General features: G+C 50.4%; 4 protein-coding genes across 4 annotated transcripts; 3 read left to right on the top strand and 1 right to left on the bottom strand.

The window, feature by feature from the left end:
* Positions 1 to 1,110: 1,110 nt before the first annotated feature.
* PtA15_8A467 (uncharacterized protein) lies at positions 1,111 to 1,616 on the top strand (the record flags this gene model as incomplete). Its single annotated transcript, XM_053171900.1, has 2 exons — positions 1,111 to 1,137; positions 1,242 to 1,616. The coding sequence occupies 2 exons, from the start codon at positions 1,111 to 1,113 to the stop codon at positions 1,614 to 1,616; spliced, it is 402 nt and encodes a 133-aa protein (XP_053023118.1).
* A 780-nt stretch (positions 1,617 to 2,396) lies between these two features.
* On the bottom strand, positions 2,397 to 3,081 carry PtA15_8A466 (uncharacterized protein; the record flags this gene model as incomplete). Its single annotated transcript, XM_053171899.1, has 5 exons — positions 2,397 to 2,443; positions 2,523 to 2,579; positions 2,669 to 2,764; positions 2,836 to 2,889; positions 2,967 to 3,081. 5 exons carry the CDS (start codon positions 3,079 to 3,081, stop codon positions 2,397 to 2,399), a joined length of 369 nt encoding a protein of 122 aa, XP_053023117.1.
* A 2,182-nt stretch (positions 3,082 to 5,263) lies between these two features.
* On the top strand, positions 5,264 to 7,006 carry PtA15_8A465 (uncharacterized protein; the record flags this gene model as incomplete). The annotated part of the gene is made up of 3 exons (XM_053171898.1): positions 5,264 to 5,472; positions 5,553 to 5,864; positions 5,956 to 7,006. 3 exons carry the CDS (start codon positions 5,264 to 5,266, stop codon positions 7,004 to 7,006), a joined length of 1,572 nt encoding a protein of 523 aa, XP_053023116.1.
* Positions 7,007 to 7,224: 218 nt separating this feature from the next.
* PtA15_8A464 (uncharacterized protein) lies at positions 7,225 to 9,191 on the top strand (the record flags this gene model as incomplete). The annotated part of the gene is made up of 5 exons (XM_053171897.1): positions 7,225 to 7,560; positions 7,630 to 7,858; positions 7,925 to 8,593; positions 8,655 to 8,752; positions 8,841 to 9,191. 5 exons carry the CDS (start codon positions 7,225 to 7,227, stop codon positions 9,189 to 9,191), a joined length of 1,683 nt encoding a protein of 560 aa, XP_053023115.1.
* Between the last annotated feature and the right edge of the window lie 8,610 nt (positions 9,192 to 17,801).

Below are 17,801 nucleotides of genomic sequence, written 5' to 3'. Positions count from 1 at the left end.
GATGTTTTTAGCTGTGGGTTTCTCCATGTTGGATTGAGGTCCACTCAATGGAAATTCTACTGGCTGTTACCGGATACTCCTAGTTGTAGATGGGTTCAATCAAAGAGCTCACACCCAGCAGTTGATAAGTTTTGAGAGGTTCAAACCAAATTTTCCAGGCAGTGATGGGTTGATGTGAGGGGAACTGGCTATTTGAAGTATTGATGTGTTGATTTATCTCCAAATAAAGAGGAATGATTAAAAGATGTTTATTATTCTCCTCTCTTCTGAAAGTTTGAGGAACTATAGAATCCAGTGAGTACAACTTATAAGCTCTATCATACAGGTGTCACTAGATAGAAGCATAAATCACATTTTAATAACATGGGAAATGAAAGTGAAACTTGTTTGAGTGCAGATGGTATAGTAAAGTTTGATACAGCTATCTAAGGGGTAGGAAGCTTTTACTTGCCAGCTGATAGATGTACTCTGGAGTCTGATGGACTCCAATCCAACATCCCTGTCTCTGTCATACTGGGTCTGAAATTTGTTTCTTTTATTCATTCCAACTTTTTAGTCATCATAGTTTCCCCATTTTTTGCCACGTCATAGGGTTTTTTGACTGATGCAGGGCATCCCAGTCAAACAAGTCACTACTCACTCCCAACCCATATCTGTCACATTGTTTTAGGTGTTACCGCATGGTTTTGTACAAATGTAAAAGTCCTCTGACGCTGAATCCCAGGCGTCAGTCGCATTGTGCGGGCCCCGTAAGCATCCCCCCCTCTTCAAGATGTTGATGACAAAGAGCTCATGTCGCGCTACATACTGCGCTTGAGCCTATCGAGCGTGCTGAAAAAATAATAATAACAATACTAATCTTGACTCCGTGCGTCAAGCACGCTTTGTGTCCAGCTTGCCCACCTGTGAAGTGCCTGAAAACAACTATAAAAGCTGAGGGGTATAGGCCGCGTTTCACCGATATATCCAGCCAACATTATTAAAGAGCTGTACCCCAGTCTGGCTCCAGGTTGATTGTTGTAGACATCTTCATTCGATTTCATCCCCTCCAGTCATACTCACAACTATCGTATAGACTAATTAACAGTAATTCCATCACTAGTTGTCAAAATGAAGCTGATTTTCTTCTTAGTTCCAGTTGAGTTCATATATATAGCGATTTATCAGATTTTATTGCTAGCGGGGCAGATGAGCAAAACTGTTAACTGACTGTAAACTCTTGAATACTTTTTTCGCCCCAGCTTGTTGGTTCATTGATAGCTTCGCCAGTGACACCGCTTCGAGTCGCAAGGCCCCAGTTTCCTGACGAGACTTTTGAACAAATCACCGATAACTGGGTACCTTACCATGATGTGAGAGAGGATGGTATGCCATACATTCCCTTGAACTGGCAACTTCTACAAGACGGTCCCTTTGCGGTCGGTTATCCTCAACAGACATTGGCTGAAAACGAGAAATCAGCGATTCACGATCTAGCATCCCTCCCGGAGCCCGACAAAGAAGTCCCTAGTCATGATGGAAGAGCGGCTGAGAATTCGGAGGTCAATGAGACCTGTAATAATGAGCAGTTCAGGAAGGAATACTCCGCGGCCCACGCGGATCCAATCACTTCGTGAACCGGGGAACAAGGCAGTGACTCTTTCGGCAAGCTTCAATTCACGTGGAATCTGAGCAACAAGTACATCCAAACGTTGGGCACATCAAAAGGCCAATTATTGAAAAGAAAAACTAAAAATTGACTTGTAGTCTCAGTTGTTATCCGGGTTGCACCTGCCTTCCTTTTTATGATTGTTTTCGTTTTGCAATTGCTCTGCTTCTTCACTCGTTGATTCCACTCTTTTTTTTTTTTGAATTGGCATCTTGAATATAGTCAATATTTTCCAATCCCAAAACATAGAAACATGTCAGATCTCAAGGAAATATTTACGACTCCATTATTGCTTGATATCGCCAAAGTTTACATTTGGTTTTTTTTCCCTCCTGAAATACATGGCCATTGTGAATTCTTCCCTCTCGGCCCCAGATGTCCTCTCCTGCTTATAATCTGTCTGCACCAGTATATAAAGCAAACACCAAAACACAGGTTTCATTATTCGGATTTTTGTTCCTGCTTGAGTGCTACATACCCAATGGCGCATGGTCGATAAGGACTTCTTTTTAGTAAAGCACAGCGCCTCAAAGTTGTGTTCCGAAAGCAGGCTCAGAAATAAGGGGGACACCTATTTTCTCATTTATTGATGCGGCTACCGTGTGTTTGGGTTGACATGTGTACAGAGAGTGAGGGGTACAATTGACAGAGACTATGACAGGGAGTAGGCTAGAATTAAAAATTGTCCTCAACCAAATAAGCGGGCTTAAGGCAACTCGTTACAGTGAAGAAAGTTTACGATGCAGCTTTATTTTGCCCAGCTGACTTTATCGTATGGCACGCACCCAAAGCAACCTGCAAAAAAAAAAAAAATGGTGGGACAATCAACACAATGCTTTCAAGAATTGAAGTCTGCAAGATGGTGATAATTTACTGCCGTATCCAGTTGTAGTGCCAGTGCAACGAAATGAACCTTGACCAGTGATACAAGCTGCGTTTTGAAAGAGAGTTACCAGAATACAGCTTTAACATCATGGGCAAAGAAGAGTTCATTTTTCACGATACAAGCTATTTATTTACCCTTGGCCGCGGCAGTGTCACGTCCATACCCAATCGTGCAGAGTTCAGTGGTGACCGGCTTTTTCGGGTAGCTTGGCAAAGTGCAGTTGGTTATCGCTACATGCGTAGAGGAGTGGGTATCAGTATAAGCTTTTATGGAGAAAGAGTAGTCGGTCTCGTTGGCTTACTGACGAATGACTTGCAGCCTTCGGTGCAAATAATATCAGACCGGTCATTGCAAGCTACACATTAAGACAGTATTTGTTAGCAATCATGAAATGGATAGCTGTAAGCACACGCATGAAAGAATATGACCAACTGAATCCTTTGGCGCCGACAGCAGCATAGGTCGAACATTTCATTTTCTCGCCAACGGCAGCAACGTTGGCTGCGGCAGCAGCGAGGCAGAGTAAAGCATAGGGAGCGGCATTCATGTTGGATTCGAGGAAGGTGCAGTTGATTTGATATTCTGGAAATTGTAAGGCAGGGGTAGTAATTGGTCGATGAAGAGCTTTATATAACTGAGCCTGACGAGTCGCCGCATTGCTCCCACATGCCTACCTTAACGGCCCTTCAGTCATCAGTGCAGCGCCAGTGGGCACTACCACACTGGTCAATGCGCGATCCGCCAAGGTCCATGAGATCTCATGGGGCAGGGTTGAAGCAGCTTGGACCAAGGTCTTGTGCCGGAGCGATCGGTTTGGAAAGTCACTCTGTCAAACCAGAGCTGTGTTGGATTTGCCTGGCACTGCGTTGCGCAGCTTTCGGCTTCTTCAAGCTCAAACCCCTATGGACACGTGGAGCAAATCCACCAGGACAGACCGCCAATCCGCCTGACCATCAAGGCCCACCAGTGCTTTACCTAGTGGGTGCGAAAAAAGGAAGCAATGGCGGTGAAGTCCAAAACACATCTGGCACTCGCAGAGCTTGCCTTGCCGGAGGACCGACTGCTAAACAATCCAGACCCCGGCTGACAGTGGTGAATTGAAGCATCACCGAGGACTGATCAGGTATGAGCCCCGCTTTGGGCCTCTTGCCTCTTCCGCTGCTCGTGCTTTTTCATGTCAGCGAGCAGTCAGAAGCAGTATGCTTGCTGAACTGCATGTTATGCCCGCTTGTTGCCTTGCTATCATGACACAGAGTCCCGCAGCAGGCAGGGGGCTGCGGGATGGAGATACGCCCCGAGCCCCGGAATTGCCGAACTTTGACAGTGGAGGCGGTGTGAGGGATTTGGGAGCTGGTGCGCACATCATCATGACACAATATTGGCCACTAGACAAGACTGGCCATTGATTGGATTACATGCAGACACATGCACACACCCCAACCAATTGAAAGAATTCAGAAAACTTGAAGGGATATTTCTTAAAGAAGTATGAAATTTTTGGGTCCACCTATAAGGATAGAAAGAACTGTTTGTAACTTGAAGGAAGTTAAAATCCACTTACAACTTGAGAAAGAGTTTTTCTTTCTTAAAATTAGTAATAAGAAATTTGAATTAGTATCTTTTAATTCAAATTTATCTCATGTTTAATCATTACTTTCCCTGCAGCTGGGCCCAGGCTGGTGGACAAAGTCTGTCCAACAAATTGTTGTACAAAGTTGTCCAAAGGGTAAGTTTATGCAGTGAAAGCCCTTTTTTTGATCATATACCATCAAATATGGTGAAGTTTTCATAACTTGCTGATATATATTACATATGTATCTGCTATGAGAGTAACAGCTCTGTGAACCCTTCTGCACACTCACAGTCACCTTGCTTTCTATGTCACAAGGGAGGCCTGTAAAAATTCTTGGTGCTCCATTTTGAGCTTGATAGCCCTTTTCAAAGCTGAACAATTTCACATCAGCTTACTGATGCTTGTGATAAAGGTTTCATGATGTCTGGTATGACACATTAAGATTGCTCCTTCTCCAACAATTATGATAAGGGGCTTGGAAAGATGATAATCTTGTGCTGAACATGCACATCAAATGTTTGTCATGTCTGGTTCAACTGAAATTTCCATTTTTGAACTTTTTTGGAGGAAATACACACTTTTCAATTCTCATTAATCAGACCAGCCCTAATTGTCTTGACCTATTTGAAATGGAAATCCATAACTTATAATTTTGGACACATGTGAGAAAAGTTTCCAATCAACAAGGTGTCACCAGCCCAAACCAAGATATGAAACAGATCTTCATAGTGCTTACAAGTAAAAAATAGTGTTTACAACTATAAAAAGAAAACGGTATATGTTATCATTTTGTCAAATCTCGCCAACAATCCGAGTTAGTATATCGGCTAGTATATCCGCTTTTCACCCGGAGGGGCGCGGAGGAGACGGGTTCGATTCCCGTACTCGGAATTTCACGTCACAGCGTTGCATGTGCGCCGGAACGCATTTTTATTGCGGCCGGGTTGACAGAACCGCTCTACCTCTGTCCGGACGATATCCTCTCGGTCCATCGTGTAGCCTGCAGAGAGCAAGAGATTTTAGGCGCGGCTTCGTTTTTGCTAGCTCTATCACTCGGCTGTGTGCGGCTGCGGGATCAGATGAGCCGAAGGGGATCCGAGGAATGTTTGTTCCCCGATCACCACATATTAACACATTTGAAAAGCAAACCGAAACGATGTCGACCAGTCAACACCTCCCAGCAGCCTGGCCGCCCGCCCTGTCTGCCAGCACGCTTGCCGATCTCCAGCAAGCGGGGGCAGTCTACGCCCTGGCCAACTCGCTCGTCTTCAGGCTGCCCTCGCCCGCCGGCGTGCACGCCTTCCACGTCCCGTTCACTCTACTGCCCTCGCCGTTCCCGCGAGACCAGTTCGAAAAGGCGAAAAGGTGAAAATAGAGATTGGACCCGGCTGTCGTGAAAGGGAAGACTGATGATGTGTGTTATTGGACACTGCGTGTGTGTATAGGGTGCAGACGGCATACAACCAGCTCTATCTGAACATCGCCACCAGCCCGGCGCTGATCCGCGAGGTGCTAGGGACGTCGATCGCGAAGGTGGACGGCTTCGTGGGGCGACTGTACGAGCTATGGGAGGCGGCCGAGAAGGAGGCGGGGGAGGCTGGCGAGACGCAGGTGGGGCTGGGGATCTTCCGGAACGACTTCCTGCTCCACCAGGCCGGCCAGGAGCCGAGTCAGCCGTTGGTGATCAAGCAAGTCGAGTTCAATACGGTCAGCGTGAGCTTCGGAAGCTTGGCGTCCAAGGTTTCTGGATTACATCGGTGAGAGCCATCACCGTGCAACAGCTGGGGGTGGGGCCTGATTTTTTTTTTTTTTTTTTTTTTTTTTGTTCGGCGTCGGCCGGTTGCGCAGATACATCATGGGCCGGCTCGAGGGCTCCCCGGCCACGATGAGCGGGGCCCGGCAGCAGCTGCCCGCTTCGCCCAACCCAGCCCTCCAAGCGATCTCCAAGGCGCTCGCGATGGCCCACCAACACTACGTGGCAGTGGAATGTCCAGCAGCGGTGCCGGTGATCCTGATGGTCGTGAAGCCGAACGACAACAACATCTTCGACCAATCGCTCATCGAGTTCGAGCTGGATGCGGGGGCGGAGTCGGTGCGGATGGTCAGACTGAGTTGCCATTCGGTGCTGGAAAAGACGCGGGTTGATGGGGCGAGCAAGAAGCTGTTCTTGGATGCGGGCGGGGCTGATGGGCCGACGTGGGTGGAGGTGTCGGTGGTGTACTACCGGTCGATGTACGGGCCGGAGGATTTCGTGGGGGAGGCGGAGTGGCGGGGCCGGTACGAGCTGGAGCGGTCGCGGGCGATCAACTGTCCCAGCCTGGCGATCCAGCTTGCGGGCTGCAAGAAGTTCCAGCAGGTGCTCACGGAGCCGGGCTTTATCGAGCGCCATTCGGGGATCCTGTTGGCGGACATGACGGCGGCGATGTGGGCGGAGATCGGGGAGACATGGACGGAGATCTATGCGCTCGAGAGCGCCGAAGGGATGCGGATCGCCCGGGAGGAGCCGGCCGGGTTCGTGCTCAAGCCTCAGCGCGAGGGCGGCGGGAACAACATCTATGGACGGGACATCCCCGGCTTCGTCGCTGGGCTGGCGGCGAGCGAGCGGGAAAGCTACATCCTGATGCGGCTGATCGAGCCGCCCCGGAAGGTGTTCAACTACCTGCTCCGCTCCGGGCCACCGCCCACCAGCACCACCCCCGCGGCTCAGCTTGAGCGGACGGAAGTGGTGTCCGAGCTGGGGATCTATGGCTGCTGCCTGGTGGCCGCCACGCGGGGCTCGGCCAGGCAGGTGCTGTGGAACTCCCAGGAGGGCCATGTGCTTCGGACGAAGGACTCCTTCTCCGGCGAGGGCGGCGTGGCCATCGGGATCAGCTGTCTGGACTCTCCGCTGTTGTTCTAGTTTCTCTCTTTTTTCGGGGAATGTATGTATTGTCCCGTTCGGGGGGTTGTTCTCCCGTGACAGGGTGACTGTGACAGTGTGACAGTGTGACAGTGTGGGAGTGTGACAGGGCAGTTGCTGAGCACGCCCAGGGGGGTTTCACAGGGTGTATGCGCCCCACTACTTTATAAAGCCAGGCCGAGCCAGCCGGGCTCCCCCCCACCCCCAGCTGAGCCACGATGTCCAAAAAACCACTCTCGAACCTCATCATCCCCCAGCAGCAGCAGCAGCAGCAGCCAGACATCCACGCCATCAACCAAGCACTCAGCTCACCCATCAACTCAGCCTTCCCACTCCACACCACCGCCACCAACAACGACATCGAATCAGAAGACGAGGAGGACGACGAACACGAACAGCCATCAACAAGCCACTACAGGCAGTTCGGGGACATCGAAAACGAGGAGATCCTCCACTCGGGATATCTGCTCAAGAAGGGCGAACGCAGGAAAACCTGGAAGCGGAGATGGTTCGTGCTCAGGAAGACCTGTCTGGTCTACTACAAGAACGAGAAAGTATGTCACCCCCACAACACACAAAACACACACACACACACACACACACTCACACTAGCCACCCCACAGGAATACTGTCTGCTGAGAATCATCCCCCTCACCGACATCCACACCTGCGCTGAAGTCGAGGTCAAGCAGTACGACAACACCTTCGGCATCGTCACCCCCGCTCGCACCTACTACGTCCGCGCCCGCTCCAGAACAGAACGCAACCAGTGGACCAGCAGAGTCACCGCAGCCTCCCTCCTGCTCAAATCCATCGAAAACAACCCCCACAGACCCACCCATCCCTCATCCGGTCAGTATCCTAACAAACACATAACAAATCAAAAAAACACAATCCACTCTAACACCCTACCCATAGCCCCCAAACCATCCAGCAATCCCACCACGCCCTCAGCCATCACAATCACCAACCAACCCTCATACCCGAGCGGCCTGCCCCCCACCCCGGTCTGCTCGCCCAACCAAACCACCACCAACCCGATCTCGATTGTCCAGCCCGGCGAGCCCTCCTCCTCCTCCTCGGCCCTCTCCTGGGCCTCCGACCACTTCAACCACCTCTGCCACCCCTCCCCCAACGACAACACCGCCACCATCACCAAGGCCTCCATCCGCAGAGGACTCTCCCTCTCCGCCCACCAGCCAAGCCACCCCTCCTCCGCCATCCCCTCCGACTCCCCCACCTCCTACCACCACCCCCCTATGCCCTTCCGCGCCACCACCACCACCAACAACAACAACAACCTCAGCAGCACCGGATCCAGCACCGGCAACAACCAGCAATCATCCGAGACTAGCTTCGCTACCTCCCAGCCTCCCTCGCACATCACCCAACACTCTATCCCAGCCCTCATGAGCTCATCCGAGGAAGACAACGAACCAGACGACTCTCTCCTACCCCCCATCCGTCGGGCCACCTGCGGCCCAAACACCCACGACCATCTTCTCAACCCCACCGATAATCTCGCCATCCCGCTCCCCGTCGTCCCCGAACGCAAGATCTCCCTCCCCGAAGCCGGCAAAACTATCAGTACGTTATGTTCTCTCTCTTTCCCTTTTTCTTTCTTTCCGTCTTCTGACGTGGCACACAGTCCAAGGCTATCTCATGAAACAGGGCAAGCGAAAGAACTGGCGCAAACGCTACTTCATGTTGACGAGCCAAAACCTCGTCTATTCGCGCACGCACATGGTGAGTCTCAATCCCTCCCCCGGCCAGGCCGTCTGGACCCCTCGGAGGGGAGAAAAAGCTGAGGTTCTTTCGTGTGTGTGTGGGTTAGGATGTGGGCGGCCGGCATACCCGGCAGATCCCGATTGGCCGGTTGTTGGATGCGATCGAGCAAGACCAGCCGCCGGATTCGCCGGGCATCCTGAGCGGCTCTGCTGCGGTCGTCTCTGGCGGCGGCGGAGGAGGCGGAGGGGGCACGAGCAGCAGCCACTCCACCGGGCCCGCGGCCCACGAAGACCATTACTTCAAGATCATCACCTCTCAGCGCAACTATCTGCTCAATGCGCCGACCGAGGACGACGAGATCCGGTGGATCTCGGCCGTCCGCTGTCTCCTTGAATCCTATCGCGCTAACCTCCCTAGATCGTTCGACGGCATCCTCGATCGTCCTATCGATACCTGACATCCTCCCCCCTCCTCTCCTCCTGTCTGCTTCGCCCTTCTCCCGTCGCTGCGCTCTGTGCCCCCTCTCATCCCCCAATCCGTCTCGCCTCCTCCGGCTAATCTTCTGTCCCGCTTCCCACTCTGTTTTTCTACACACCCAACCCAAAAACTTCCATAACCTAATTCGCGTAAAACAACAAAAAAACGATCGGCGTCCCCCTCACTCCCCGTGTGTGTGTGTGGTCTTTTTTATAAATTATCTTACATTGTGTGGGCGTGTAATATGCAATTAATCCCGGCCTATGAATGTCGCTGAGCAACGAGAGGAAGGGCCTCGGGCCCAGCTGTCCCTTTTTTCGTCCTGCTTCGGGCTCGGTCATCAGGGCCAGACCCGGTGCTTGCTCACTTGGACTGTCGCACTCGAAGTCAGAGAGCCTCGAACTGGCAAGTCCGCTCCGGCGGGTCGAGTGGACAGACCAATCTTTGGCATTCCATGCCTTTTAGGGAAAAGTGCGCCAAATGCCGAAGATTCTTGCGAGGGGAATCTATACCCTGCACGCCACATGTTTGCTTGGCGGCAAGCGGCATGCACTTCAGTCAGCTATCCTCTGTCTATCCTGCGCTGCGTCTTTCAACAGACTTATCATCTCGTCCACCATCACTGGAGAAATAGCCGCCAGTAACAGCCATGGTTGTCTCTGCACCCATTGCTTGCCGTGCTCAGAGGGAAGAGATGAAAATCCAACAGGAAGTCCACCATTAAACATAGCCAGACTATTACAAAGGACCCTGAGTGTTCACTACATTTTACTCCTCTATATTCTACCAAGGCGTAAGTCTTTCTCACATTCATGGAAGCTTGTCAGCCCTCTGCTAGTCCAGACAGCACAAAGTGCGGACAAGGAGCCGCAAATGCTGCTCCTCCTCCGGCATGAAGCGCAGGACAGATCCTGTTGCCGTATAGTATGGCGGATGTGTTACGCTCATGAGTTGCGCGCAGTGAATAGCAGAGTACAATTGTTGAGTACTATGCCCGCTTAACAGCGAGCTAGAAGTTGGGAGAAGAAGAGGTTCAAAGCTCGAACCTCCCCCCTCCCATATAGTACGGGCACTCTCTCAAAGAGAGGGTTTTCCCCCAGAGTTTTTGGTACCAAGCCCGCTTACATTGTTGAGATATCAACGATTGGGGCCTTTACATCTTGAACTCCAACCTTTTTGCTTCTTTATCTTCCTCCGTCCAGAACCCCCCAACCTTCCTACCCTCTCCGCCAACCTCAACACTCCCCTCTCCTTGGCCCTTGACCTTACCTCCCGGACACTAGTAAGTCTCCGACTTGGTAAGCTCGAGAGGCTCACCTTGTTTCCCCTTTTTCCTTTGTCCGGCGGACGGATCTTCTAGATCCCAGCGAGACCCAAGAGGCGTGGCTCCTCCTCCCGCGTTGACGGTTGAGTAGAGATAGACGTTTGTCTACAGTTTGTTATTCCGCACCCCGCCAGCGCTAGTCTAGACAATACTTAATATCCGTTCATTCAGGGTGCGGCCACTTCAGAGACCCACCCTGACAAAGCTGTTGCACCATTTTTATTGTTCCTCTTATGTCATCACAAGCCATGCAGTATATGTCTTGTTGGCTTGTTGCCTTTTCCCCTTGTTGGAGGCTTTTGTACCCTGTTCCTCATCTTTGTCTTTTTCTCTGAACAAACTGTTATCCCCTTACTATAAATGTAGAGCCTTATGGCCCATTCTGTTTTTCCCCCATCAGATTGTCACTTTTCAATCCCTGGTCACAGAATAAGAATTACATAGTCTATTTTAACATACCTTTTACAGTATATTTTGCCCCTTGATTTTGTCTAGAAAGCACTATTCTCATCACTTCATCAGCCACACTTTTCTTTAAGAGCCCACACTCTTATTTTTGTCCCATATTAATCTCCAAACCTGGGATGCAGCTTTTCACGCACTCATCCCTCTCTAAGCTCTATTCCCCTCAGAGTATTTCCACAATGGTAACTGTGGGAAACATCAAGGAATAATCTACTGGGGCTCCAGAAAAACAGTCGTGGTTAGGAGCAGCAGCAAGACCAAGAAAATTTCTAGGACAGCTAGTGTAATCAACGGTGGGCGGCTACGCTGCGCTAGAAATCAGCTAACTGCCAATTACAGCAGCGCAGCTGGCAACAGGATTTTCCAAACTCCCTGAATTTTGCAGTCCTAATTGACTGATCCCTCAGGGAGGCTTATAGTTCAATCCACGCAAGGCAAGCAGTTGAATGCTGCAAAACAGACCATGTTAGCTGAACTGTACTCCAAATGGAATTTTGGCTCTGAATCTGGTAACCAGGATGTCCTGACTCCCTGATGCAATGGTCCTGCTGGACCATTTTGATCAGGGAGGCTCCTAGAATATTCTCACCAGTTTAAGTGGTTCAATTCTGCGGAAAGGGCCGCGTAATCTGCTGTTAGCTCAGTTTTTGGTGTAGCGTAGCGGCCCACCATTGTAGTGTTTTTGTTGGTGCAGAATCAATTCTCTCCAGCAGCACCAAGGACTGCTTCAATTGTGGGAAAGAGACAACAAATGTATCAAAAGAATATCTTTAACATCAGACCAGTGGTGGCAACTGGAAGAATTGACACGGTAATGGGAACATCAAGCGGTTAATGTAAGGCATGGAGCAAGGAACACTTGAAGATAAGACCATGGACAAAGGGCTAGGTGGTTCCTTTGCCGGCTGGGGAAAAGATACGGCCGCGGGATTATATGTAACTTAAGTTTTTGGCAGAATAGGTGGAGCACTTTATTGACCAGTTCAAGAGGGTGGTGTTACAGGAAAACCTGACAGATGCGGACAAGGCGTATCAGGTAGTCAACTTCTTTCCAGAAGGCAAGGACTTGTGGGAAGTGGAGGACATGAAGGGGTATGAAAAGAAGGACTGGAACAAGCTGAAGGAGGAGATACTTGAGTGATGGGAAGACCACAGACCTTGGTACCAATGGTGAAACAGATACTATACAATACAGTATCTTCAGATACTTGTGTATTTTATCTGTTCAAAAATACAAAATTGTAAATACAAATGTATTGTATCTGCCTGAAGATACAATACCATAGTATTGTATCAATAAAGTATTGAAAATTTATTTTCTTGTTTTTTGCCACTGTGGACTGTATACAGAAAGGCTATCAAAAAACATAAAAATACAGTATCTAACTGTATTGGGCTGTATTTGCAACAAGATACCAAAGTTTGAATACATTTGTATAGTATTGGTTTTTGAATACAATACAAATAAAGAGTATTGGGTGCAAAACAGATACAAATACAGTGCAGGTATTGTATTTTTTTCACCGTTGTTGGTACCACAAGAGCAACTTGGAAAGGTGGCCTCAAAACATGCGGAAAAAGTTGGTGTTCAAACCAGAGCGGAGTACGTGTCTTATATCACCAGCTTTGACCAGGTTCTTGGCTATTTGGAGCAGAAAAAGATCATGACTGCTGATATGGGGACAGCCAAACGGACTTTTCTCAAAGGATGTTTACGGAGAATGTTTACAGAGAATGTTCTCCGCAGACTTCACAAGTGGGGAATAATGGTCAAGCCGCAACTGGGTGGAGCAAAGTTGCTACACAGGATGAAGGAGCTGCAATCGGCCATCAAGGCGGAGCTCAAGGTGCTGGAACTCATGAACAACAGCCAGGGAGAAGCAGCTGTCAAGGCAGCACCAGCTCTGCAGGCGCGAGTTACGGTCAAAGAAGTGAGTCATCCGGTGGATATGTTGAAGGAGCTGAACTTGTTCATGCAGAAGGCGGCACGTAAACAGCCAAAGGAGCAGCCTGCAGCAGCAGGACCGGCTGCTTCCACTTCCGCTCCGCAACCAAACAATGTGCCAGCGGCAAGTATGCCGCAGTGGAGGCACAGACCACTGGTACACAATTCATGTAAAGAGATGGGCCATATGCGGAATCAGTGTGAGGAATTTGAAGCGGATCGGGCTGCAGGAAAGGGTCTCTCTTGGGGGCGCTCATTCTTCTGGCTGGATAGATCGCCAGTGGAAGGTCAGGTTCCGCAGGATGTGGGGTCAGGCAGCCTTCCGCTAAGGGAAAAGAGGCGGAAGGCAAGGCCAAGATGGGCCAAAGGCATGGTGTGGAAACTGCCGGCAATGGCCAGTAACATGGAGTGTGCTCAGACGGGGGAAGTCTTTCTGGGGGAACCCTTGGAAAAGACGGGCCTGGATCCCGTTCCCGTGCTGAAAGCTAAGCCAGAAGTGGCCAGGCAGCCCGTGACAGCTCCAACAGCGGGAGGTAACCGCAAGAAGGCAGCAGAGGTCCTCCTTTTTCCCCTTTTCTTATCCAAACCTCTCACAGATGCTTGTATCTCTTTGCTATCTTTTAGACTTGGTTATTTCTGTATCTTTTTCTAGCCCAGTGACCTTGATCCTTGTCTAGAACTGTCTGTGTGCTCTGCTATCTACTGATGAACTTGTGTGCGCTCGCTCTGTGTGTGATATCTTGTATGTCACTGATTCTCTTTGTTCCTTCTTCCATCCGCTTTCACTCACTTCCTTGCATATTCAATATGTCACTCTACCACAACTTGATGCTTGTACTTAGTCTATATATACCTAGCCTAGTCCAAGCAATCAAGTCTTCATTGGTTCTTCCTCATATTATCCGCGCCTCCAATCCAAGCCAATCCGGTGAGCCATCATCCCCTCACTGTCCCCTCTCAAGCCCAAAGGCTCATCTCTTGTGATTTCTTTGTGCGGTGGTCTTCACTTGAAATCCCTTCACTTCCTCCCACTTTGAACCTGATTTTGCACATTTTTTATTATCCATTGTGCAGGGCCATCCATGAAATTGAATACTGAAAAGTTTGAGGCGCCTTGTACTAGTAGAGATGATGATAGAGTCTGATCCAATTTCTGTGGGTGTTTGGAGGTATAACTGATAGACTGGAATGTGATATTCACTTGTCTAGTGCAGATTCCTCCATGATAGCCGTCTGCGTACTTGATGAGGTTTTGATTAGGCTCACCACACTGTGTCTACTCTTTCTGAAAAAATGTCTTCCAATTTGTGATTCCTTTTTGATTGGAGTAAAGAACTTGTCTTCTGAAGAGCTCATTCACCAATTCTGCAGGCAAGTAGTTCCTAATTCAGCAATAACAACACAAAGTTGGGTTCCCAGCCAGACCCCTACTTGCAGATCTGAAAATCAATCCCCCCCTCTGTGTTTTTGAGGTGTTTAGTGGTTTAAACTTGAGTTTTCTTTCTTTTTTTGAATCCTCAGCTGAGAGATAGGATCCTTTTTTTTGATTCTACCATAAATCAAGCTTTTTTTGCAAAAGGATTGCATCACACGGTGTGGTGACTTTTTTCGTGGCGCCCAAGGCGCAGTGGATCCCTCAACTTTTCAGCCATCAAGACATCAGCTCATGGGCGTCAAGGTCAATTAGCGCGCGTCGCGCGCGGTGGAATCCGCAAGACGTTTCAGGATTAGGCCTTGGTTTTCTTTTGTGTTTGCTTGGTTGCTTTTCATTTTCTTTTCCTGTCTTATGTTCTTCCATTTCTAAAAAGCGCGCGTTGGAAAGGTTTTTGTTATGCGGAGGGTTGGTTTTTCTCCTGTTGCTGTTGTTTCTTGCTTCTTACTCTTCCGTGGTTGTTGCTGTTGTTGCGCGCTTGTGCGCGCGGGTGTATGATGACTTGTCCGCAGCATGTCACAGTTCCCGGAGTCTGAGTTCAGCTCGAACTCAGAAGATGGGGCGGCATGGGACTTCGTCTGAACCAAAATTTTCCTTGTCAGATCATCTCATCAACTCGAATCTAAAGTTTATTGATCCTTTGGTCACCAATATACTCGCGGAGCTTCTGAGTTTCCCCTCTCAGCCCCGCGCCGATCCTCTTCGAGATTCTTTTCCTCTAAGATCACGGTTCCCGGTCCAGTTCGCCGGCTCTTTTCCCAGATTCCCAACAAATAAACTATCGCCAACGGGAATCTACCTCCCGTTGTCTCAAAACAAAATCCCCTTCCATTTCCGCTATCGTCGATTCCCCAGACTCACACATCACCCGGATCACCGTGAAGGCAGCGCACCAGCGCAACATTCCCTTCTAGTAACTGCCGACGGCCCAGCACCGGTCGGAGTTCCACATTTGGTCCCCCGAGCCGGGATCGAACCAGCGACCTCAAGATTTACAGTCTCGTCTCTACGGGATTTCGAGACGCTTGGCGGTCAACATTTCTGCTCTTCCACTGAGCAACTATTCTTATCTTTTTTTTGCTCTGGTTTTCTTTTCTGTTTCTTTTTTTTAGTGTTCAGCGGCGGAGGCGCAAGGGAGCAAAAGTAAGTCCTCCCAATTGTGCACCTCCAGGGTTCTACTACGCATCGTCGAAGCATTACATTTGCCACGTGCTGTGAGCCACTTCGGACCCGATCGTCTTTTCTTTCAGATTCTCCTTCTCTTTCCCGCTGCGCAGCGAGATGGCCGACCCAATAGCCGGACAGCCTGTTAACCGAAGAGTGAAGATTAAGCCTCAAGATCGATCGCTGAAGTTTACCGGCACAAGGATTGAGGCTTTCCTTCGTGAATATGAATTAGCCGCCGACTTGGATGGCGCCTCTCAGGAGGACATGGTTCTCCAAGTGACCTCGTTTCTTGGCAGCGAAGATCTCAAGGACGCCGTGTGGGATATGGGCGGGTACACAAGCAAGTCGTGGCCTGCGCTGAAAGAGCAGATGATTGAGCGTTGGGGACAGGTTGATGTAGTCCGATACACAGTCGCTGATTTGCAAGCCCTCAAGGATTCGTGGATTGCTAAGGGCGGGATCTCAACGCTGGAAGGTTATCGGCTCTTCAAGTCGACATTCGATGTCATTTTATCGTATCTGATCCGCTACAAGCACCTTTCATCTGAAGATCTGTCAGTGGACTATTTCTTTTTTGCGTTCTCACTTGGATTTCAGCAACGCATCAAGTCGTATCTCATCAAAGAGAAGAAGATGCTGAAGACTCTAGACGGACGATACCTCCTCCCGGCCCTTAAGGAACTTCGTGCGGCCGCTACTTCTGAGATGGAGGAGGAGGTAGCGTTTACCTCGGAGCAAATCAAGCCACAAGCGCCTCTCCCGTCGAAATCCGAATTTAAAGAGTCCAACGAGATCATGAAAAAGATGGAGGCCGACCGGCGCCCTAAGGATGCCCCTGTTCAGTCGCAGGCGCCGGCCACAGTGGACGATCTATCCCGCATGCTTCAGTCTTTCGAGCAGCGGCTGAAGAAGGAGCTGGCAGTTTCTTCTCCCGCCGCTGCTGCGCCATCAGGATCGCGTGGACCTCTCGTCTGCTACTATTGTCACCGCGAAGGTCACGGGACGGCGCGTTGTTTCGAGCTCAAGAAGGATAAGGAGGAGAAGCTGGTGGAGCAAAAAGGTACCAACTTCTTCCTCCCAAACGGTGCTTTAATTCCGTTCGATGCTTCACGCCCGATTCGCCATGTGGTGGCATCCTTTCAACCCCAGTCTAGTTCTGCGACTACAGAGTACCGAGCCACGTGTGGCTCCTTGGATCCCTGGTATCCCCCTGCCGTGTCATCTCAATCTTTTTCGGGTGCTTATCAATCCGACCCGGCACGCAAGAAGCACGAGGTGCCTAAACCTTACAAGGCCCCGACAGTTCCAGCTTCTGCCGCTAGGAAGACCCCGAAGAAGGTGCCCCTCCCTAATTCTGGATCAGAAGCTGAGGATATGGACGAAGAGCCCGAGCTCTTCGAACGTTCCCCGGCGAGCCAGCCTCCGCAGCCAGTGCAGGCTGAACCTGCTCCTTCGCCGGCCGCCACTAAATCGGACGGGGGCCCCTCAAGAGTGAGATTCGAGAGAGGGATCGCCAAGGATCATCCCAAGGCTGTGGAAGGTATGCTCCAGAGGATTTCCGATCTTCCGTTGACGGTCACGGTTGCAGAGCTATGCGCCGTCGCGCCGGCTATTGCGGATGGGATGAAGCGTTGGGTTTCGAAGCGCCGCGTGGAAGTCAACTCGGAGGATCTGAAGGTCCACTCCGGAACGCTTCTGGAAGAGTCCCTGCCTCAAGAGGAAGAGAACCGGCTGTACTCCTGTCCGCTGGGGTATTTACCCTGCCTGCTCGGAGAAGAAGAGGGCAATGCGGCCCCCTTAGTAGATTCAGGATCCCAGCTGAATTTGATCTCGGATGCGAAGGCATCAAAGCTTAACCTAAGCCCCCGCGTCAACTTCAACTCTGCGGTGTACGGGATTGGCAATCAGGCGTGCGAGTTGGTCGGTGTCGCCGAAGACGTTCCCATTAGGATTGGGAAGTCGATAGTGGGCACTTGCCACTTTTGGATCACGCGCGTGGACGGGCCCATCATCTTGGGAAGGCCCTTTCTCATGGATTTTGACGTTACACTCGACTTCTCTGGTCAGACGGGCGAGAAGATCCTCCTACCGGACGCCAATGGTCGAAGAATCGAGTTGACACTTTGCTCTGTGGATTCTGGGCGTTGGGAGCGCGATTTTCCGGGCGGCGGTCGCAAGGCGATACTGACGCGTAAAGGGAAAGCTCGCGACGATCCAGTGGAAGGCCGGCATTTTTTGTAGAGCAGGTTGGCTCAGG

This window comes from Puccinia triticina, chromosome 8A, assembly GCF_026914185.1.
Source record: "Puccinia triticina chromosome 8A, complete sequence".
Classification (NCBI taxonomy): Eukaryota; Fungi; Basidiomycota; class Pucciniomycetes; order Pucciniales; family Pucciniaceae; genus Puccinia; species Puccinia triticina.
Note: the sequence above shows the minus strand (reverse complement) of the source record. Positions and strands in the feature narration are given on the sequence as shown.